The 25,441-nt window shown below is 40.9% G+C and overlaps 1 protein-coding gene across 1 annotated transcript in view; it reads right to left on the reverse strand.

Moving 5' to 3' along the window:
• Nucleotides 1–25,441, reverse strand: part of LOC309546977 (pinopsin-like) — a 265,613-nt gene that overhangs the window by 20,452 nt on the left and 219,720 nt on the right. The window contains exon 4 of the mRNA XM_082246745.1: nucleotides 23,210–23,443. Within this exon, the coding sequence (XP_082102871.1) occupies nucleotides 23,210–23,443 (234 nt within the window). The remainder of the gene's footprint in view (nucleotides 1–23,209; nucleotides 23,444–25,441) is intronic.

Genomic DNA, 25,441 nt, shown 5'->3' on the forward strand with positions numbered 1-25,441 from the left:
GTTTATTTTGAGCTTGCATACATGTTGAGGTGGCTTTAAAAAAGAATGACCACGCACCCCATAGTGCATGCTTGCATGTTGTTGTACTGCACATTGACGTGCATTAAATTTCACACGAACGCATGCACAGAAGTGTGAATGTGGCCTAGTAGTTCACTTCCTATTCACTACGATGATGTTCAGTCACTGGCCAAGCCAGTGAGATGTTGCTCTGTTGCTGGTTCCTCACCTGCAATCAAGATTCTTAACTGTTTTGGCTAGTGAGGGGGCTACTTCCATTAACTAGAGCGGCAGCTGCACCTCAGTCAGAATTGCCAGTGCTCTGGTGTTTGCCAATGTGTGTACTGCACTATTTACTGCATTTAGCTTAATAAAAGCTGCTTTGATTTACTTGTGTAACCATAGAGAACAACAATCTCTATAGTGGCATCTGTGCACAATGCAGCCTCCACATTGGGAACACAAAAAAAATAAATGCCAGTGCATTCATAGCCTGAAAGTGAGTGGAATCGGTGCCACATATCTTTGTATTGCGTCATCTCTTTGAAATTCTGTGACCAGTAGCTTACTGGCACCAATGATATTGCCATACTTTTCCAAGTGACTTAAGTACGATTTCTGATTTACTGTAATTTTATTGATTGAAGTAATGTTTTGTTTAAAACTACGGTTAGTAGAAATCAATTTTAATCTGTCATCCTGAGTTACAGGATCACTCATCTATTTTATCTGATCTTTTTGTATTCTTAGTGTTTTCAATTAGGAGCCAGACTAATTTTTACTAGCTTTGATGGTCTTTTTGGTATTGAAAATTTGTTTTTAACTTTCTGGCTTATTGTCTGTTAGATAAACTTTAAAAGAAAAAATGTTTTCAAAAAGCATCATTTTTGAGCAATGTTTGTACACATTTTAACACTTTTCTATTTTGGTTTTGTACATTTCTATGTATGCACAATGTGTAGACTATTTCATGCAAAATAAACTTTTTGGTTTTATTTGTACTGTGTGTCTTTTTACTTTTGGCTGCTTATTTCAAGTTAAATTATTAATGTTAGTGATTCAGAAAATAATAAATGCGCAGTATCTCCATGATCTACAGGCAACAATCAATTTCAGAATTGAAGATTAGTTATATTGACTCTTGTTTTACAAGCTGCATAGGTCTCCATTACAAATACAATACATTTTTTGATATGCACCGTCGCTCCCACTATGTAGTACAGGAGCCATTCTAATAGGAGCGACTCAAGTCGCTCCGACTTAGAAAAAGGGTCCTGTACTACTTCGGGGCGACCTGGAGGCGACTTGCATAGACATTCATGTTATGAAGTCCGTGCAAGTCGCGCCGAAGTCGCGCTGCACGAGACTTCACAGGTCGCCCCCTAAGTCGGAGCGACTTAATGTGAACGGGGTCTTATAAAGCACTATGGGATGAGAGCTCATCAGTAGCAATCTCCTTTCAGGTAGACTGCCACAGATAACTTTTTGAAAATTACATTAGGGAAAAACGGGAATGAGTCAGTTTGTTAACTCATTCCATTCACTTGTGTTTGAAAAAGTAAGCTTGAACTATTGAGCTGTATAAACAATGTGTTTTTTTGCATGAGTTACGTTATTTAGGCACCCAAGTCTTGGTCTTGACATCTTTCCATTAGCATACACTACTGGATTTGTGCAAAGGTAAAAAAAATAAAAATGCGAGCAGAGAGGTAAAGAATGTTTTTTTGGGGATGGGGCAAAAGAGATAAATAGTATCTTTTACCCAAAACTGCTCGCTAGAAATTGTTTTATAACTTCAGTGCCACTTTAACCACTGGCTGACCACTCTAGAGCAGTTTTACTGCTACAGGGTGGAAGCTGTGTGCTGGATCGCGTAAATATAGATATCCTGTACATCTGCCTGCAGGGGGCGTGCGCATGCCACTGGCGCGCCGCTTCCGTTGTGATTATTTACAGCAGAAGCCGACCTGTGGGTACCAGGCGCTTATCGTCTGCCGGCACCCGCTGATCATCGCGCAGAGACTCAGAACCAAACTCTACCTATTTACACAAGGCAGAGTTCTGTTCTGACAGAGGGGAATGGATGGATTTTGTGTTCTTCCAAAGCAGGGATACAAATCCATCTCTTCCCCTAAATAAGCACCACACATAGTAAACACAAACACTGGCTAGGCACACAGTTAACCCTATGATCACCCTAGATGTTTAACCCCTTCCCAGCCAGTGTCATTTGTAGAGTTACAGTGCATATTTTAAGCACTGATCACTGTATTAGTGTTACTGGTTTCCGCAAAGTGTCAAAAGTTTTAGTTAGTGTCCAATTGTCTGCCGCAATATCGTAGTCCTGCTATAAGTCGTTGATTGCTGCTATTACTGGTATTAAAAAATACATTTGCTGTGTATATCCCATAGTTTGTAGACTCCAAAACATTCACCTAAACCAATTAGTATACTCTTGTTGGGATTATTTTTACCAAAAACATGTAGCAGAATACATAGTTACCTAGTTACATAGTAGGTGAGGTTGAATAAAGACAATAGTCCATCCAGTTCAACCTGTGTAGGTGTGTGTGGCCGTAATCACCTCACATACCCCTGAATGTTCTGATCCTTGAGATGTACGTCTAAGAGTCTTTTGAAAGCCACCATATTTCCTGCAGAAACCACCTCTTGTGGTAGAGAATTCCACAATCTTGTAGCTCTAACAGTAAAGAACCCCCCCCCCCCCCCCCGTTGCCTGAGGTTAAAACGCTTCTCCTCTAATCGCAATGTATGCCCTCGAGTCCTCATGCACTACATATTTACCTAAACCTTTGAAGAAATTTGATTTTTGTAAAAACATTTTATTGGATATGTTTTATAGCAGAAAGTAAAAAATATTGTTTTTTTTTTTTTTTTTTTTTTTAATTTATTGAATATGTTTTATAGCAGAAAGTAAAAAATATTGTTTTTTTTTTTTTTTTTTCAAAATTGTCAGTCTCTTCTTGTTTATAGCGCAAAAAATAAAAAAAGCGCAAAAAATAAAAAAATGCAGTGCTGATCAAATACCACCATAAGAAAGCTCTATTTGTGGGGACAAAAATGATACATTTTATTTGGGTACAGTGTCCCACGATCGCGCAATTGTCAGTTAAAGTAATGCAGTGCCGTATAGCAAAAAGTAGCCTGGTCATAAAGGAAGTTAAATCTTCCAGAGGTCAAGTGGTTAAGCAATGGAACCATTTGCAAAGGCTGATGTGCATTCTCAGATACTAAATTCTTCAGGGGTGGTTTTGCACAAAGTGGATTACACTAGCTAACCTTCTGTGCAATGCAGCAAAAGATTATTAAAAACATAATTTTAAAAAGTATATTTGTATTTATTGTATAAAAGTTGTGAAATGTAGCGTTCCCCTGCAGTAAGAGCCTGCCTGTGGTATTCTATAGAATTTTAACAGAACGTCAGCTAGATTAAGTAAAAAATGTCTTTTAACCACTTAAGCCCCGGAGGATCTGGCTGCTCAAAGACCAGGGCCTATTTTGCGATTCGGCACTGCGTGACTTTAATGGACAATTGCGCGGTCGTGCAAAGCTGTATCCAAATGAAATTGACGTCCCACAAACAGAGCTTTCTTTTGGTGGTATTTGATCACCTGTGCGATTTTTACTTTTTGCGCTATAAACAAAAAAAGAGCGACAATTTTGAAAAAATTATATTTTTCACATTTTTTATATGAAATTCCCCCCCCCCCCAAATGTAAAAATCTAATTTTTTTAACATTTTAGGCCATTTTGTTTTCTGCTACATATTTTTGGTGAAAAAAATCACAATAAGCGTATTTTGATTGGTTTGCGCAAAAGTTATTGCGTTTACTAACTACGGGAAAGATTTATGTAATTTTTATTGTTTTTTTTAACTAGTAATGGCGGCGATTTGCGATTTTTTTTTTTTGTGGGACTGCAACATTGCGGCGGACAGATCGGACCCTTGACTGACATTTTTGACACTTTTGGGGGTACCAGTGACATTACTACAGTAATCAGTGCTATAAATATGCACTGTTACTGTAAAAATTACACTGGCAGGGAAGGGGTTAACTTTATTGGTGATCAGTGGGTTAAATGTATCCCTTGGGGCGTGATTCTAACTGTGGGGGGGCGTGGCTTGTGATGTAACCACAGAGACATATTAGCCGCCTGCCTTTCTCCCTCTCCAGCGGGAGATCGCGAGTGGCCAGCGGACATCGGAGCCACCGGTCACTCACGTGGGGATGTTAGTGAAAGAGCCCCCTAGAGGCTCGTGGGCGAGCGACGTAGCCCTTGTAGCTTTGCCCAGTAGGGGCTGACCGCCGCAGTAAATAGTCGTGCGCCGGTCGGCAAGATGTTAAATGTGTTGTAGGATGTATTATATTCCTTTAATCTGTTCATGTAGCTTGATTTACTGAAGGATTCATTCTCACATTAAAACAAAAATGTAATATTTTGCAGTTTACCAGTTCTTGGATTAGGTGGCTACTTTAATTTTATTTTCTTTATTGAGGCTTTTTTCCCTTCATTTTAATCTTCTCATCCTGCAAATAACATACTTCCTGTCACTGCGTGGCTATAATTTTTTTTCTACACTTTATCTGTAGAGCAACCACAATTGTTACCCAGGCTGGCGTGTCTTCCTTTTTTAATTTTCATTACATAGTGAATTGATGGGACTAGTAATTAAAGTAGAACTATAGGTGAAACATAAGGGAGGATTATACCCCCTAACATTTTTTTTGCCATCTGTGTTCCATTGGGGAGATCTCCCTTCACTTCCTGTCCCATAGCCAAAACAGGAAGGGAAGAAACCCTGGTAAATGAAGGGAATCCCTTGGGCACCCCAGGTTACCAGAACTAGTGTCCTCATTGGAAGATTTCCCTTATATTACTTTTCTAGGTACAACCCAAAATTTTAGATTTTATTTTACCTTCATTTTTTGAATAATATTGGTAAAGAGGACAAATAGAGAGAGTGAAGTTCCCTAATGGGGGCACAGACCGCAATCAAAACCTAATAAATGTTTAAATATCTATCCACTCTATCCAAAACAAAAAAAGTTTTGCCTTCTGTTATACTTTACCACAAGGAAGAAAAGGTTGGTTTTTTTGACAAGATCAAGAGACATTTTCTGCACTTGCTAAAAATGTTCTGAAAATGAATGCAGCCACCACATCTAAGGACTATTAAGCTACTATCTACAGAAGGGTTATTGAATTGAATAAAAATAATTTGAGGTCCGATCAGTAAAAATGTTCTTCCAGCAGAGGTCGGATCACATGTTTATGCAATAACTCAGGTTCTTCACACCACAGCTCCGCATCCATATCTTACATCAGTGTCCTCTGCACCTTTTCACATCACCCCCTCACAGCACTGCCCCCCCCCACATGACCCCACAGCACTGCCCCCCTCCAATCACCTCCCCCACAGCACTTCCCCCTTTCAGATCGCCCCCCACAGCACTACCCACTTTACAACGCCACCTCCCCAGAGCACTGCCCCCTTCAAGTCACCACCCCCCACAACACTGCCCCCTTAACATCACCCCCCCCCCCATAGCACTTCCTCTGCTCTACAACTCTCCTAGACAGCACTGCCCCTTCACATTACTCCCCCTACACCACTGCCCCCTTTACATCTCCCCCAACAGCACTGCCCTTCATTTAAATCGCCTTACTCCACAGCATCAACCCCCCACATTATTGTACTCTGTTCCCTTGACATCAACCCCCCCACACACACACACACATAAACAGCACTGCCAGCCAATCCTTTACAGTCATGTCCTCTTGCCTCCTTTCACTCTCCTACCTTACACACAGTGGGGGGGGGGTAGTTACTGCATCCTAGCAGCCAGTCACCTGCTGGTTAATCTAGAAAATTAACTTATGCAGCTCCTGCTCTCCACTCTGCCTTAAGAATGACAGTGGTGGAGGATAGGGGAGAATGCGACGGTCTGGATGGGACAGTGGCTCGGTCTGGATCCGGACCGAGGTCCACCTTTTAGGGATATACAGTATTAATTTTTTTTTCTTGGATTTTTTTTTAACTTGGATAAGGTGTAAAATTTACCTTATTTTAGGCTCCCACCCTATATGCCACAAGTTTATCTCTAAGGCACTGTCAGCCGCAGTCGCATGCTCACCTCAACCATGTACAATGCAAGGCTAATAGCCCTACATTAGATGTGATGACATTGAGAGACCGCCCACAACCTGAAACAGATTCAATTAGTGCTGGAGCCTGCCAGACCATAGGAATAAGGTAAGTAATATACCTTTTCCATGCACCTTGCTGTCTTATATGAGTTAAGCATGACCAGTAATTTATCTTTACTAACCTTTAAGGTTCAGTTTGCTCAAGAAATTATATTTAATTTAATGGTCGAGCCAGGAAGGGTCTATAAATCTTAGCTTATTCTATCACCTAGATACCTAACAGTTAAGATCTTCCAGCCAATTTCTTGTTCAATTTATCATTTGCATTTTCCATGATCTAAAACAAAAATAAAACATGCAAATGTAGTTGTTTAAGCAGATTAGCAATCCTGCGAACTCTCACAGAGCCCTTGGGTTTTAAAAAAAGTTCACTACAATAAAGTATGTATACAGTATTTATTTTATTTTATTTCTTCCCACTGATCTTCAATGTGCAGTGCGTTCTTCCCACTGACCACCACGTAAGCCTAATTTCACACTAATGTGGTGTGGTTTGACCTCACTGCAAGAGCAGTGGACTTTCCTATTGACTTCTATTGTCTCTTGCGGATTGGGTGTGCTTTCAGAAAGAATAGCGTTGTGTGTTTAAATACATCAAATATGCCACTTTCCTGATTATTTTATTATTCCTATTTTCTAGTCCAGCCTTTTTCAACCAGGGTGCTTCAGGTTTCTTCAGGAAGACCTTGGCAAAATGCCTAAAAATTGCCCAAAAAAAGTCAGCAGGTGGATCAAACCTGCCTTTTGGTTACACAAAGCCACAAACTTTCATTATTCACCATTACAACCTTTCAGGTGCCGGCGTCGTAACAACCAATGATGACATCAGTTGATAAGGAGGATGTTGCGCATCTGCACAGCATCCTTGTTTGCCCCTCTCCATCAGCACTGGGGTCACATTAGCTGAGTCAGGGAGAAAAACTGAGGAATAAGAGAAACATTGGAATACTAGTCAGTACCAGTGTGCAAAGTTGTGTTTGCTTTGGAAGAATAAATCACCTCTAATGTTGGGTGTCCTACATGTGTGTATGTGTTCTGTAAAACTGTTCGTTTTGGGTTTTTTATTTTTAATGGGGTGCCTTGAGATTATGCAAAATTTTAAAGGGTATTGTGACTGAAAAAAGGTTCAGAAACACTGTTCTAACCTACTGTTCACTCCAAGGTGTAGTGAATTTTAGATACAGCAATTGTTAGTTACTTAAAAGTTATTTCAAGGGCTTCTCCATGTAAAAACAAGTTTAGAAAGGCTGCGCTAGATTGTATTCCAGTATATATTACACTGGGGTTGATTAACTAAGGTCAAATAGGCTGTTTATGTTGCAAGGGAATTACCCCCAGAGCTTAATGAATGTGTCCAAATTTCACTTTTGCAAAAAATTCCCAATCAAGTGCAAGGAAAAGAAAAAAACAACTGCATTTTTGCTTGAACATGATTGGATTATGGAATTCAAAAGTGCTTCACCTCCTCTACTCAGCTCTGAGAAACACCCACTTGCAAAGTGAACAGTCTATTTGCCTTTTGTAAGTCAACCTTACTGTGATCTGCAGCTGTTTAGTATGAGTGGTCGGTAAAGTGGAAGACTTATCAGACTTCCAAAGAGGACAGGGCTGTTTAGCTTAAGCATCTGTAATCATAACAACCAAATTGTTTTATGTTTAAGAGTAAACATTTCTATGGTTATAATTGCATGCACAAAGTGTAGCAATGCTTTTATCAGCAAAAAAATAGTATTAGCCGAAATCCAAAACTACATTTTAGCATAGTTTCAACTCTTTCACAGATGTGGGCTCTAATGAACATCAAGGGCATAATTCAGAATTTAAAGCCACATGGGTAACTCAGTCACCCTGATCCAATTACTATGAAATGTGTCAAGGGAGATGCTGATTGTCTAAGAATAAGATGGAACGTGTGACAAGTGTTAATTGTTCGTGTTACATGGCAGGGTGTGAATTTTTTTTACCTGGGAAGAAGTGGGGCTCCCATTGCGGCCGTTTGCCGGGTTGTGGAAGGAGTATACCTGATTATTAGGTTGGATGAGGTCAGATCTCTAAGGGTTGTCTATGTTAGTCCATCATTGTAGAGGCTTGATTTCAGTGGGTTGTCCAATAAAGTTTATTTTTGTAGGAATCCTCCTGCTTTTTTCACTTTTTGCATTTGGTAAGTTGAAGATCATTTTCTATTTTGCAAGTCTTTTGACCTCTTGGGCTCCCTTTTCTGGTAAAACCTATTAAGTTGGAATCAAGCCTTATAACCTTTCTCTTAAGATATTGTTTTTAATATTCCTCATTGTGACATAACAGATCTTTACTATGGGCACATGGTCCTCGTTTGACACACTGATATCCCTATGACAGTAGCCGTGTGACCTCAATCACATTCTTACCTGGTAGTATTACTGGGTAAATATCTTGTAAAGTAATTTGCAAAAAGTCTCCTGAGGAAGCCATTTGTTGACGACACATGTTGAGCAAAAATCACTTTATTACATGCCTAGACCACATTTGACTGTATCTAAATCTTTTTTTAAAATTCAAGTATTTTAATGTGTTTCAATAAAATGTGATATCAATTTCAAAATATGATGTAGTATATTACTTCTGTTTTGGCACTTTAAGTCCCCAATTTGTGTTCCCTGTGTATTCTTTAATTTATGGGATGCGGTGCCTTTCTCCCTAGACCTGTGGCTGATAAATCTTTTTCTCACTCTTGTAGTTTATATGTTTTTGGTTTGACCCAATGTAATATAATAACTTTGTTGTTCCTCTGAATGAGTCCAAGGCTCTTCCCTCCACCTGCTGGAGGTTAGCTACAATTGGAAAACTGGGATGACACCATTAGACAGCCATGTTCTGTCTGTATAAGTTATCCTTGAACATGAAATAGCTGGTGTTCTGACAAATGTTCAGCAAAAGACTTACTTGGCCTGACTAAAGTTTTAATCGACTACTAAGGTATAATAATAATAGTACCAGATGCTTCCTTAGTTTCAGTAGACCCTGGAGTCAGCATACACACTAAAAGGGATAGAACATTGTAGGACACCATTGTCTCTTCTTCTTTTTATTTTAATCCAATTAACTTCTTGACAAATTCTTTTGTGATTTACTGTGTTGCCAACTAAGAGCGGCAGGATTGTAACAATATTATATAGGACAAAGTCCATGCTGCTCAAAATCAGTCATAGAGTGACTCCTTCCTTGTGTTTCTTAATCAATGCTCAATCTTCTGTTTATTTTTAATGTACTATTTCTGTCCACCAGAACCCCCTAAGGAAGACTCTATGAGTTGAAACGGGTAGGGGTTACCGCTGGGCCCCCCAGCCCATGTGGCAGATTTAGAGTAACATGTGTTATGTCCTTTCTGCTCAATAAATGTGTGGCATTTTATACTCCTCTTTGATGTTTAAAAATTAGGTTCTAAATAAAATTTTGTACTTTTTTATATATTTGTTTTTCTGATCATTGGTGCCTCAAAATCCCAATCCCATCCGTTATTAGGGATTGGCACCCTTACTTTTGAGCTTTACTAAACACAGGTGGTATAATTTTGAGCCAAATTGCAGGTATGCCCTTTAATAGGAGGGGTGTTTTTGTTGAGATACTTAAAATGAACAGAGGACAAAAACTGCAGGATTTCTTATTACAACACTAACTGATCAAGTGATTAATATCAAGGCAGACCTCCCAGTTAGCAGTCAGTGATGCATCCAGGGGTATTCATCTAAAAGTATTTGCTGCAGGTGAATGACTGTGAATAGCTGCGGGCGCTGTCAGGCACCCATTGCTTTCAATGGGGATTCCTGCCACACCTATTGGCAGGGAACCTGCATGAGTTTCTCATGAATAATTAAAAAAGGCCCCATTCACAAGTATAAATGGGGTTTTCATGTACATAGATCACCAGGAGATTCTGTTTTCACTTCATTAAAACTGGATTTCAGTTTAAAGCTGACACACATTTCACCTGATTGTACAACATCTGTACGATTTTTTTTTTTTTATTTGCTAAAAAGGATATAATCATTTAATTTGGATCAGACAAGCCCTTCCAATGCACAGTTGTTAGTAGATCCAATGGAGATTACACAATCAAACTAAAATGTGTGTGGGCAGCTTAAAGGGTAACTCCAATTTCATGGGGGAAAAAAATACCAAATTTTAAAAAATTATATAGCGTATATAATTGCGAAACTAGTCATATTGTAATTGAATGTTATTAAAAATTACCATTTCTATTCAATTTGCATCTGCTGTAATTTTCTGTAAAATGCAATGCAACATGGCTACCTGCAGGTATTCTGTACAAAGTTTGTGTACTGACCACACCCCAGAAACATAATTTCCTGCTTGTGTGATTGGCTCACCAATTTTCCCAGAACTCTGCACGAAGATACGAGTCAGATTTCAGGCATCCCCTGCAACAAAAATGTCATTTTTGGTGAGATAGGGATGTAGACCCTGCCTTTTTACTCATTGGAGCCCTGCAGGCGCAGCAGCTGGTTGATAATTATGAAACCACTTCTATTTGATTCACTTTCCACATGGACACAGACAAACACACAGAACAACAAAAGGTAAAAAATCAGCAACAAAGTTTGTTAAAATCCTTGTAATGTACTTTGATCACCCAGAGGGGATTTTTTTTCTCAATAAAAGTGAAGTTACTCCTTAGAAGCTCATTCACACTTTAATGTGTATAATAATGTACGTTATGACACACAATATAATGCATTGTAGATATGCGTTGTCAGTTGACATTAATTGCACCCCAATGCACATATACAGTGCAATGAAACACACCGGCCTGACAGGACACTGCATCCCACAAGTGCTCTCTGCATTACCCTGCACTCAACAAAATCACACATGACTTGTTTTTCATGTATTAGTGAGCGTTGACCACAAATTCTAAATAAATGGGTGGATAACTACCATCTGGGACAGGGGAATATAAGTACCAGTTGTTTTATAGGTCATTTACCTCTGTATATGCATATCCCTATAGTTTGCATTTTTGCACTGTGGGTATGATTCCCCTTCTTTTTATCAGCCCCTTCCCCCCTGTCCTCCCCTGTTGGCCCCAGCGTGGACTTTGTAGTGATATAGAGAGCATGTAGGAACAGTGTCATCACTATTATTCAATTAATTGATTTTTTTTCTTTTTTTTTGCTGATGGCATACGTTTTTTCCTGCTGTTGACTCTCTAGCTACTACATTATTTTGTTTTGTTTGGCCATCGGCTTCTGTGTCCTTTTGTGTTTGCATGTTAATGTGTACAGCCAGTGTGGATTTGGGGTTTTTCCCTATATATTGGTGGTACATATACTTATATGTTTTCACCTATATTTTTTCATACAGTGGTTACCGCCCCTTTCTCCCTGGGATTTTTACGTATATCCCACGGCCCTACAGGAGGTTCTTGGAGGAATCCGGCCAAGGATGACCTCGTCCCCTTTTGGGGAAACAACGGCTTGTCTAAGTACTATGCATATGCCTTTTTGTTGGAGGAAGGATTATAACCTTGGGTCTTCTCCCCCTGTGGTCAGTGATGGTATAACATCTCTACGTGTATACAATGTAACCTTGATCTCATGCAGAATTGTGATTTATGTAACTATTGTCATTCCTTCCGTTGTAGAGTGGGAAAACAATCCCTGAGGAAGAATAGAACTAAAAGTTCAAGATATTTTTTGAAACGCGTTGGATTTTCCCTCTACCTAGGGGTCTCAGTTATGACGTGTGCTGCTATTATTACCAATGCTAGGAGCTTGTTTGCTATGCTTTGTATTTTTACTATGTATTTTTGTTTAACTGTTGAATAAAATTGATGAATTTTTTACCTCTTTCTTCATTCATTGCCCAAAAATCCCACCAAGAGGAGAAACTTTTTTTTAGAAAAATAGAGTATGCATAGAATAAAAAGCCTGTGTTTATCTATATGTATCTGTCTGTGGATTGCCATTACTAACAGGTGCCTTTGTTAAGACAACGGAGAGTTTTCATTCTTGCAGCTTTTTAACAAAGCTGCATTCTTAGGTTGGTTCGCCACCTTGTGGCAGTTTTCTACAATTACATTTAGCTGTTAGTCACCTAAACAAGTAAGCATGGTAAAAGCCACTCAACATTGAAAGGGTAGCTGATAAGATAGAATTTAGAATTCCTGATTTTTTTTTTTTTATGTTTCAGAATCCTGGCTTAGTAACCTGGTTTGTCTCTGACATGTAACACGCATGTAACCATTTAAGTCTGGATATGTCAAAGCATCTGTTATGCATACTTGTTTTAATTTAATGACCCACTAGGTAATGAAGCTATGATAAGGGTGGCGGCTGTGGAACATCTTTATTTCAAAATTTATGTCTGCAAAGACAACTCTTTTATCTCTTTTGTACCAAGATTTTTGAAACATGAAGTAATAATGAATTCCAAATTTCAGAAATACACACAGGTAAGAAATTATATTAAAACAAGCTAGTTGTTGGATCTGTCCTTAGCAGTGTTTAGATTACTCGCCATGAAAGCAATATGTGAATCCTGGCAATCAGTAAACCTGAGGAGTATGTTGTATCTTTGAGATGTAGTAGGACTACACAAGAACTTAGGAAATACCCTACCCTACAGGATATTTAACCACAAATGATGTAACCAAGGCTCAGACACCTGCATATGATCTGTTGTTTTTCTCTACACAATTTTGTCTACAAAGTCAGAGTTGTATTGGAATATTTACAACTCTGATAAACCGTTTCTCTTGACACTAATCCTTTGTTTATCCCACTGAGGAACAGATTAACTTTAACTTAGCCCCCACACCCACCACACCAGCATATACTTACAGTACCTTCATTTTCCTTCTTTCCTGTCACTCTGTTCAGCCATCAGAAAAGAAGGAAAGTCATGTGTAAGTTAGGAGTTCCTGGAGTCATAGCTTACACACTATGGGCTTACCACATGACAGCGCTGACTGGCCCAGTACTGTCACATACCCCTCCAAACTCAGAAGTACCAGGTATTTCTGTGCTAAAGTGGTTAAAAATTAAATAGCACAAGTAAAAAAAAAAAAAACATTGATAACCTTCAGTTTTATATCCCAGATAGCAAGCAATTGAGCTGCAAGTTTCAAAATTACTTGCTAAACTTTTGCTAAGCTTGCCAGCCTTCACGAGTTTTTTGCACAATTGCAGCAAGTCCACATTGCATGACTTTCTTTGCAAACATTCTGCAAGTTCTGGTTCAGTTATGTTGTGCAATAGTCATCCCACCACAGGGGTCACTGTGACGTGCAGAGCTCTTGCTGTAGACTCACAACTAGGGTTGAGCGAACCCGGACTGTATTGTTCGGGATCGTACCGGACTTTTGGGTATTTGGTACCCGGACACGGACCCGAACATTTCACTGTATGTTCGGGTACTGTCCGTTGTTTAGTAATGTTATTTGATGTTTTGGCGCAGTTTTAATGGCTTTTAACTAGTGTGCCCTTAGAAGCCATCACAGCCATGCCTACTAATGGCATGGCTGGGATTGGCCTGTGCAGCATGTGACCCAGAGTCTATATAAGCTGGAGTCACATAGCACCGCGCGTCCCTCTGCTCAAACTATACTAGGGAGAGGTTCCTGATGCTGCTGAGGGAGAGATAGGAGATTATTGTAGGGGCAGGCTGGAGATTGCTTTGAGGGAAAGCATAGGAAGAATCTTCTTTAATCAGACAGCGATCTACAATGATTTGATTGTGTGTGTGGGGGGGGGGGGGTGCAGTGCACAATCTTTTTGCCCGGAGGGAGAGATAGGAGATTATTGTAGGGTCAGGCTGGAGATTGCTTTGAGGGAAAGAATAGGAAGAATCTTCTTTAACCACTTACCCACCAGGCCTATTTCGGACACTTTTTGTTTACAAGTTAAAATCAGTATTTTTTCCTAGAAAACTACTTAGAACCCCCAAACATTATATATATTTTTTAGCAAAGACTCCTGAGAATAAAATGGCGGTCATTGCAATATTTTTTGTCATGCGGTATTTGCGCAGCGGTCTTTAAAGCGCAATTTTTTGGGAAAAATTTTGAAAAATCACATTTCACTGCATTAAAAAATACTAAACAGTAAAGTTAGCCCATTTTTTTGTATATTGTGAAAGATGATGTCATGCCGAGTAAATAGATACCCAACATGTTACGGTTTAAAATTGCGCCCCCCCGTGGGATGGCGACAAACTACGGTCAATAGAGATCTCAATAGGCGACACTTTAAATTTATATAATGGTTACCAGTTTAGAGTTAGAGTGTAGCTCTTTTTTTTTTAATTATTGCTCACGCTCTGGCGATCGCGGCGATACCTCACATGTGTGGTTTGAACAGCGATTTAATTTGCGGCTCGACTTCCATATACGGTTTTTTTTTGTGCGCGAGCTAACGGTGACGGGGGCGGCTAAATTTTTTTTTTTCCATTTATTTTATTTATTTTTTAAAATTTATTTTGCATACAGGCGTTTTTCAAATTTGCCGCCTTTTTGCAGCACACTAACCCGGAAGTGACGTCATGGACGCCGCCTCCGGGTTGCGTCATCGGAGACCCGATCAAAGCCATTTCCGGCATTGATCGGGACTCCATCCAGCCGGCGGACGCGCCGGCTGGGTGCTCGGGGCTCCCGGTGGGACGGGAGCCCCGGTAGAAGCCACGGAAGGTGGCGGGAGGGGGGGTATACCGGGATGATGCTAGAGGCATCATCCCGGTATACCCCCGCAAAGTTTACGGACGTCATATGACGTCCACCCAGGGAGAAGTGGTTAATCAGACAGCGATCTACATTGATTGTATTGTGTGGGGGTGCAGTGCACAATTTTTATGCCCTGACCTGAGCCCAGTGAGGAGGAGAAAGGAGAAAAAAAAAACTTTTATCAGTCTGTTAGGTGGGCGGCGTGCGGTGCTGCACATTTAACCACTTAAGCCCCGGAGGATTTGGCTGCTAAAGGACCAGGGGGTTTTTTGCGATTTTTTACTGCGTGACTTTAACGGACAATTGCGCGGTCGTGCGACGCTGTACCTAAACAAATTTGACGTCCTTTTTTTCCCAAAAACAGAGCTTTCTTTTGGTGGTATTTGATCACCTGTGCGATTTTTTGATCATGCACTATAAACAGAAAAAGAGCGTCAATTTTGCAAAAATAAGAATATTTTTCACATCTATTTATATGAAATTCCCCAAAAAAATATGTAAAAATCTAAATTTTTTAACATTTTCGGCCAATTTGTTTTATGCTACATATGTTTGGTAAAAAAAAAAATCGCAAAAAGCGTATTTTGATTGGTTTGCGCAAAAGTTATCGCATTTACTAACAAAGGGAAAGATTTTTGTCATTTTTGGTGTTTTTTTTTTTACGCGTAATGGCGGCGATCTGCGATTTTTTTTGGGTACTGCGACATTGCGGCGGACAGATCGGACCCTTGACTGACATTTTTGACACTTTTGGGGTTACCAGTGACATTACTGCAGTAATCAGTGCTGTACATATGCACTGTTACTGCAAAAATGACACTGGCAGGGAAGGGGTTAACTGTATTGGACAGGGAGGGGTTAAGTGTGTCCTAGGGGGCGTGATTCTAACTGTATAGGGACATTGCTATTGGTGTAAAAACAAAGATCAACAGTCCTACATAGTAGAACTGTCTGATCATCATTTTTACACCAGGGAGAATGACGGGCGGCTTGTTTACATAAGCCGCTCCGCCTTTCTCCCTTCACCGGAGCGATCGTAGTGTGACCGGCGGACATCGGGCCCGCCGGTCACACGCACTGACTTGTCAGTGAACGAGCCGCGGCGGGCGCGCGCCTCAGCGGGCGCGCGCCCGCCCGCAATTGGCTCTCAAGCCAGTGACAGGCGAGTGACGTATCCATGCGTCACTCTGCCTGGCCAGGGCTGACCGCCGCAGTATATAGTCGTGCGGCGGTCGGCAACCGGTTAATGCAAGCTCAGTGCATATGTGTCTGCTTAATCTGCATTTAAAAAAGAAAAATTTTTTTTTCCTTTATATTTTACTTTGACATACAGTGTTTAGACAGACACTGCTTTTCTAACCTGCTCTTCAAAAAGCACCAATGTAAGGGGAAAACAATTATTTTTCAGTATTTAGGGAAAAAAAAAATATTTTTCAGTTTTTCATTCAAATGGGTTTTTTTTTATTCAATAGCAGAATAGAACAACAACAGTATCCAACCGGTTAGGCATGCGATGTGGAGCGGCCATTTCATGCAAGCTGAGTGCATACTGTCTGCTTAATCTGCATTTAGAGTGTCTGCTTAATCTGCATTTAAAAAAGAAAAAAACTTTTTTCCTTCATATTTTACTGTGACTTACAGCGTTGAGACACTGCATTTCAAATTTGCTATTCAACAAGCACCAATGAAGGGGACAATTATTTTTCAGATTTTCATTCATACGTTACAGTGAGATACACCCATTGCATACTGTTGTTGTATTGCGCATTGCAATAAAAACCCATTTAGTGGATAAAAAGTTTATTGCGCCTAGTCTGCATATGTTACAGTGAGATGCACCCATTGCATATTGCTGTATTGCGCATTGCAATAAAAACCCATTTAGTGGATAAAAAGTTAATTGCGGCCTAGTCTGCATATGTTACAGTGAGATACACCCGTTGCATACTGTTGTATTGCGCATTGCAATAAAAACCCATTTAGGGGGGAAAAAAAGTTAATTTCAACCTAGTCTGTATATGGTACAGTGAGATACACCCATTGCATAATGTTGTATTCCGTTTGCAATAAAAACGCATTTAGGGGATAAAAAGTTAATTGCGGCCTAGTCTGCATATGTTACAGTGAGATACACCCGTTGCATACTGTTGTATTGCGCATTGCAATAAAAACCCATTTAGGGGGGAAAAAAAAGTTAATTTCAACCTAGTCTGCATATGGTACAGTGAGATACACCCATTGCATAATGTTGTATTCCGTTTGCAATAAAAACGCATTTAGGGGATAAAAAGTTAATTGCGGCCTAGTCTGCATATGTTACAGTGAGATACACCCATTGCATACTGTTGTATTCCACTTTGCAATAAAAACCCATTTAGGGGATAAAAAGTTAATTGTGGCTTAGTCTGCATATGTTACAGTGAGATACACCCATTGCATACTGTTGTATTCCGCTTTGCAATAAAAACCCATTTAGGGGATAAAAAGTTAATTGTGGCTTAGTCTGCATATGTTACAGTGAGATACACCCATTGCATACTGTTGTATTCCGCTTTGCAATAAAAACCCATTTAGGGGATAAAAAAGTTAATTGCGGCCTAGTCTGCATATGTTACAGTGAGATACACCCATTGCATACTGTTGTATTGCACATTGCAATAAAAACCCATTTAGGGGAAAAAAAGTTAATTGCGGCCTAGTCTGCATATGTTACAGTGAGATACACTCATTGCATACTGTTGTATTGCGCATTGCAATAAAAACCCATTTAGGGGAAAAAAAAGTTAATTGTGGCCTAGTCTGCATATGTTACAGTCAGATACACCCATTGCATACTGTTGTATTCCGCTTTGCAATAAAAACCCATTTAGGGGATAAAAAGTTAATTGTGGCCTAGTCTGCATATGTTACAGTGAGATACACCCATTGCATACTGTTGTATTCCGCTTTGCAATAAAAACCCATTTAGGGGATAAAAAGTTAATTGCGGCCTAGTCTGCATATGGTACAGTGAGAACACCCTTTGCATACTGTTGTATTCCGCTTATCAATAAAAATCCATTTAGGGGAAGATCCAAAATTCAATAAATATGAGGAGAAGGTCAAATAAGGGATGTGGCCTGGGTCGTGGTGTTGCTGGTGGAGCTCCTGTTCCAAGGAGAGTTACATAGTTACATAGTTAGTGAGGTTGAAAAAAGACATCAGTCCATCCAGTTCAACCTATGATGTGTGTGTGTGTTTGCTGTTAACCGTACATTCTATATCCCTGTATGTTGTGGTCTTTAAGGTGCCCATCTAATAGTTTTTTGAAACTATCAATGCTCCCTGCGGATACCACTGTTTGCGGAAGAGAATTCCACATCCTTACTGCTCTCCCAGTGAAGAACCCCCTGCGTATTTTAAGGTTAAACCGCCTTTCCTCTAGTTTTAGTGAGTGGCCTCGTGTCTTGTTGTATTTCCTTTCTCTGAATAGGTTTTTCCATATGCTAGGGTTGCCAGTACAATATTTGTACATTGATATCATATCCCCCCTCAATCGTCTCTTCTCCAGAGAGAATAAGTTCAGTGCTTGTAGTCTTTCCTCATAGCTGATGTCCTCCATTCCCCTAATGATTTTTGTTGCCCTTCTCTGGACTTTCTCCAGTTCCAGCACATCCTTCCTGAGGACCGGTGCCCAGAACTGGACAGCATACTCCAGATGTGGCCGGACCAGAGTCTTGTAGAGTGGTAGAATAATCTCTTTATTTCTGGAGTGAATCCCCTTTTTTATACATCCCAGTATTCTGTTGGCTTTGCTTGCAGCGGCTTGGCATTGCATGCCACTGCCAAGCCTGTTGTCTACCAGTACCCCCAGGTCCTTTTCCATCCTAGACTCACCCAGAGGTTCCCCCCCCCCCTAGTGAGTAGCTTGCTTTCTGGTTTCTGGCACCCAGATGCATTACTTTACATTTTTCAACATTAAACCTCATCTGCCCACCCAATAATTTTGTTCAGGTCCGCTTGTAAGGTTTCCACATCCTGCCCAGAAGATATTGGCCTGCTTAGTTTAGTATCATCTGCAAATACTGAGATTTTACTCGATATCCCCTCCTCTAGATCATTTATGAATAAATTAAACAGGATTGGCCCCAGGACAGAACCCTGGGGGACCCCGCTTTCCACACCCGCCCAATCTGAGTACTCCCCATTAATCACCACCCTTTGCAACCTCCCCTGGAGCCAGTTCTCTATCCTGGTACTCACCTTATGGCCCATACCTACCTTCCTTAGTTTGAACAGTAAGCGTTTGTGGGGAACGGTGTCAAAGGCCTTTGCGAAGTCCATCCACAGGCTTACCTTTATCTAGGTGGCAGCTCACTTCATCATAGAAGGTTAATAGATTGGTTTTGCAAGAACGATTTTTCATGAATCCATGCTGAGGACATAGTCGATCTGTGCCAGCTACACGCACAGGTGAAACACCTTTCTCAGCTGCGAGTAGGTGACAGAACCTGCAGCAGTATTTGGTAGGGCCTAATGCGCCTTTACAAATGTTGAGGCCAGAACAAGCACAGGCGATAGTAGATTGGTTTTCTGACAGTGCCTCCAGTTCCTTTACATTGTCTCCCACCCAGTCTTCTGCTGAAAGATCAGAGTTGGCACCTGCAGCCGATGTCCATCAATCTTTCACCTCACCCACTTGCAAATCAGCCAAGCAGTCTGAGCCCCAAGTCATGCAGCAGTCTCTTCTTCTTTTTGATGACTCTGTTAGCATGGTTTCCCAGGGCCATCCACCTAGCCCTGCCCCAGAAGTTGAAGAGATTGAGTGCACCGATGCCCAACCACTTATGTCTCCAGATGAGTACATGGGAGGACCATCGCAGCACGTCTCGGATGATAACGAAACACAGGTGCCAACTGCTGCGTAATTCCGAATTGTGGAGACCGACAAGGAGGGCAGGGGTGAAGACTGGGTGGAAGACGATGTGGAGGATGATGAGGTCCTCGACCTCACATGGAATGAACGTCATGCAGGTGACCTGAGTAGTTTGGAGGAAGAGGCGGTGGTCGCACAGAGCCACCAGCACAGCAGAAGAGGGAGCAGGGTGCAAAAGCGGAGCGGCAATGCCCTAGACACTACGCCTGCTACTGCCCAACGCAGCAAGGGACCGAGCACACCAAAGTCAGCTCAAAGGAGTTCCCTAGCGTGGCAGTTCTTCAGACAATGCGATGATGACAGGACACGAGTGGTTTGCACGCTGTGCAATCAGAGCCTGAAGCGAGGCATAAACCTTCTCAACCTAAGCACAACCTGCATGACCAGGCATCTAAGTGCAAAGCACGAGCTGCAGTGGAGAGCACACCTCAAAAACCAAGAAAGGTCTCTGGCTCCTCCTGCTTCCTCTATTGCTGCTGCAGTCTCGGCCTCTTCATCCACCTCTGTAGTGAAAGTGGCACCTGCCACCCAGCAAACAAAGGATCCACCAGCAACACCACCACCTGGGTCACCAACAACCATCTCCACAATGTCCCGTGGAAGCGTTCAGCTTTCTATCTCCCAAAGAGGAAGTACCCCCTTACCCACCTGCGATCCCTGGCCCTGAATGTCAGCATTTCAAAATTCCTGGCCTTTGAAATGCTGTCATTCCGGCTGGTGGCGACGCAGAGTTTTAAAAGCCTTATGGCGGTGGCTGTCCCACAGTACGTCGTGCCCAGCCGCCACTACTTTTATAGGCAAGCCATCCCTTCCCTGTACAAGCAAGTGGGTGACAAAATCAGGTGTGCACTGCGCAACGCCATCTGTGGCAAGGTCCACCTAACTACGGATACGTGGACCAGTAAGCACGGTCAGGGACGTTATATCTCCCTAACAGCAAACTGTGTAAATGCAGTGGTGGCTGGGCCTGAGGCGGATAGCAGTTTGGCGCATATCCTTCCACCACCGAGGATTGCAGGGCGCTTCAGTTTGCCTCCTGTTCCTAACTCCTCCTACTCCGCTTCCTCATCCTCTACCACCTCCTCTTCCGGTCAGCGTGACACCTTCACCACCAACTTCAGCACAGCCAGGGGTAAACGACAGCAGGCAGTTTTAAAACTTGCCTGTTTGGGTGAAAAACCACACACTGCGCAGGAGTTGGGGAGGGGCATTGAAAGGCAGGCCGATGAGTGATTGCTGCCAGTGAGCCTCAAGCCCGGCCTGGGGGTGTGCGATAACGGGCGAAATCTCGTAGCAGCTCTGAACCTAGCCGGTTTGACACACATCCCTTGCCTGGCGCATGTGCTGAATTTGGTGGTGCAGAGGTTCTCACCCTGCTGCTGCAGCGTAACTTCGGCCTTCCCGCTCACCACCTCATATGTGACATGCCCACAAGGTGGAACTCCGCCTTGCACATGCTGGCCATGCACACGTAAGTCGCTCTGCGGAACAGCACCACTTCACCACCAATAACTGGGCCACCATGCGAGACCTGTGTCCCTTGTTGCGCTGTTTCGAGTACTCCACCAACATGGCCAGTGCCGATGACGCCGTTCTCAGCTTAACTATCGCACTTCTATGCCTTCTTGAAAAAACACTTCGGGCGATGATGGAAGAGGATGTGGCACAGGATGAGGAGGAGGAGGAGGACGATGAAGAGGTATAATTTCCAAGGCTTTCAGGGCAGTCATTCGCAAGTGGCTCCGAGGGTGGGTTCCTGCACCCACAAACGCCAGGGACACAATTGTCCAGCGGGGACAAAGTTCTGGAGGATGACAAGGAGGAGATGGAGGAGGATACTGAACCATGTTCACAGCAGGGTGGCACCCAGGCCAGCTCATGGCCATCACTGGTGAGTGGCTGGGGGGATATGGAGGACACAGAGGATACACCTCCCACAGAGGGCAGCTTTTCATTGCCTCTGGGCAGCCTGGCACACATGAGCGATTACATGCTGCAGTGTATCCGCAACAACCGCAGAGTTTCCCACATTGTAACTGATTACTGGGTGGCCACCCTGCTGGATCCCCGTTACAAGGACAACATACCGTCCTTAATTCCCTCACTGGAGCGTGATCGGAAGATGCGCGAGTACAAGCGCACGCTGGTAGACGCGCTGCTGGTGGCATTCCCACCTGACAGCGGTGGCACAGTCCTACTCCTACATCATTCAAGATGATTATTTTTTATTTTTCTGTTTTTTTTAAGTTATTTCCCTATCCATATTTGTTTGCAGAGCACTTGCCATGCTCTTAAGATGATTTTGCTGCCATTTTCAGCCCTCTAGCCCTTTCCATGTTTGTTTTAGAGGCATTTTAGTGCTCAAAAGTTTGTGTCTCTATTGACTTCAATGGGGTTCGGGTTCGGGTTAAGTCCAGGTCACGAACCTGGACTTTTTTTTTTCAAGTTCGGCCGGACCTGCCGAACCCAGACATCCAGGTGTTCGCTCAACTCTACTCTAGTTACACTGCAACTTTGCTCTTGCTAGAGACTTGCCAAGCAAATTTGCTACAAATTGGAAAAGTGTCAACTAGGACTTATGCTTCAAGTGCTCTGCAAGTGTACAACTTGCCAGTGAAAATGTGCAGCAGGTTAACAGACTTACAATTTAAAACTGCCGTAAATTTGTGGCTAGTTATCCTTGCTATCCGGGAAATTGCATTTTACGGATTTGCACTCTAAAGCCAAAAAAAGCACTGTTTGTCCCCAGACGCTGATTTCTGTGTCATTCACTTATATGTAACACACTGGGCTTGTATTCTTGCCTTCTTCTCACCTCCTGCCTTGGGTTAGTGTTGTTTTCAATGCAGTGTCAGAACAGGCCGAAAATGTTATCTTTAGCCAAAACTGTTTCTTTAAGTTCTAGAGAATGGTTAGAATGTGTCTTGGTGTTTTTTTTTTTTTTTTTTTTTGCTGTCTTTATACCATTGGGGAGGTTTCCCCTTCTTTGCTTCCTGTAAAGATGAAGTGAGTGGAAATCTCCCCAAAATGAAGAGAACTCTTCTCTTAGACAGTTATCCCCAAACCAGGTGTTCCCATTGAATTTCCCTTTACCTCCTGTCTCAGTAACAACTGTAAAATTTTGGATTTTACATCTATCTAGACATAGATCATCTAGCCAAACACAGAGGGTGTATCTTCCCAGTGACTGCGACATAGGCCGTAATTGTGTTTGTTGCTTTTTTGCAAAACATAAAAAATAGAAATACAATTAAGGGATTTGTTTTTTCTTGGTTTTCCTGTACAGCCTTTTAGTATAATTAGTTCTAAATCTCATTATAGATTGATAAAAATACTTATACGTTTACCTGCTTATTCATAAAAATGTAGATTAGTGGATTGCATACAGTACTGCTTTTGGCCAGAATGGATGGTATCACACTGGCAACCGGTGTAACCACTCCAGGTCTTCCAAAGGTGGCGAGCAGGGCAACCACACCATAAGGCATCCAACAAATCAAGTAGCAGACGACTGTGGTGAGCACCATAAAAAGTACATGGTACTCTCTCTTTCTGGCTGTAGACTTTCTTATTTTTCCCACCTAATCAATAAAAAATGAACACAATAATTTTAAAAGTGCAATCCATATTCCTGGGAAAGAAATCTCAAACATTGACAGAGATATTGTTCAATATGCAAAGCACAATAAAAAAAAAAAAAAAAGTTAACAAATGTCCAACAATTTAGATGTAAGGCAACAATCAATAATTGCTGTTATTTTAATTAACACTGCTATTACAAAATCAGTCATTATAAAAAAAAATACTGTTTATACTTTAAATGATAATATTGATTACAGATTGGATACTCCAATGTAATATCTTTTGTCATTACTTTATGAGTACTTTAAAAAATCTATGGAGTTAATGGGGAATGTTTGCTTGCATTAAGATAGATTTTCCACTAGGTGGCAGAGCATTAAAACAAATGGAACCTTTAAAGAAAATATTTGAAGACATCTTACTACAATTATGGCAAATAGGTGGACTTAAATAACATTACTTTCCCTCAGAATGTGTAAATAATGGAGAAAGCATAAAGGTAACAACCATAAACTCTTTGCAATAATTTGCAGTTCTTAAATACAAAGTATAGTTTTTTTAAATGTTTAAATATATACAAGTGGAGTCATTTGCATATCTCTGCCAAGCATCCTGGAATAAAAAATAAACCTCTTGTTTTTTTGAGTGAAACATGCAGATACTTTCAGTTTTAGGAAGGTACTACTGTTCATTCTGCTTATTAGGGTGGTTTTTGGCTCATTAAAGTGTAACTGTGGCCAGGACATGGACATTCTCATTTTAACTTAATAGGCAATGCTTTAAAACAAGCGGTCACTGATCTTCATAGCTGTTAGGCAATTCAACTTCAATTTCACAGCAGAAGCACTGAAGTCCTTGTCTAAAGAAGCTCAGCTCTCCTTGCTTCTCTAGCTACCCCCGCAGTGACATGGCAGTCTTCCAGTGTTCTATTCACTACTGTATATGTATATATATATATATATATATATATATATATATATATATATGCATACATACATATACATACACATTTACACTGTATAAAGTTTTTTTTTTTTTTTTTGGACAACAAGGCTTTCTTTTGTGAAATTATATTCCAAAAACAATTTTGAAATGTATTTTATGTATGTTTTTAAGAAGAATTGTAACAAAAATAAAGAAAACACACACTTACTTTAATTTTATAGGTGTTAATAAAAAAAAATGATGCCACTGTATATGAAAATGTAAATATTATTTTATAATTTGCTATTCCTATTCAGGTCATATTCAATGCACTTCTCTTCTCAGTTAAAGAAGAGAAGTACAATTGTTAGTAAACATGCTCTCCCATGAATGGCAATAATTTGAAAAGACAGGCCAGATTACGCCTTAATTAATAGGCACCTAAATAGTAATACATTTTAGTAAAAAACATTAGTAAAATGTAAAAAAAAAATATATATATATATATATATATATATATATATATATATATATATTTTTTTTTTTTTTACATTTTAGCTTGCTTTAACATCATATGCAGATCGAAGAACATTTCTTTGATCTGCAGGTGAATGGAACAGTGTAAATACAAAAGTAAAAATCTTAATAAACATTGCTGTATTTACATAGCAAGCCCTGACTGTCAGTATGGCAGCCAGGGACTGGCAGCAATTGCAAGGGGAAGAACGGCATCGGGGAGATGGAGAGGCCAAGCTACATATGCTTTGTGTACTTTGATGCATTCCAACCCTGCTTAAGTGGAAATTGATCCATAGATCCTTCTTTTAAGTAGCTAAACTCAGAGTCAGAGATGATCAAAAACTTATAGGGCAGTATCAGTAGGTGGTAAATCCATAGTCCCAGACTAAGAAGGCACTAGCAATAGTAAAACCATACAGTATTTAAGTTGCAGATATCTAACCAAATGAAGGTTGCAGCTCCTTCCAGGCCATACAATTAGTTATCTTCTGGTTGGACATATATTGTCTACAGTGCTCCCCAAGTTTTTGGTTAAATGTCCACCGACCAGATGT

This window comes from Pelophylax lessonae, assembly GCF_965119305.1.
Source record: "Pelophylax lessonae genome assembly, chromosome: 2".
NCBI classification, from domain to species: Eukaryota; Metazoa; Chordata; class Amphibia; order Anura; family Ranidae; genus Pelophylax; species Pelophylax lessonae.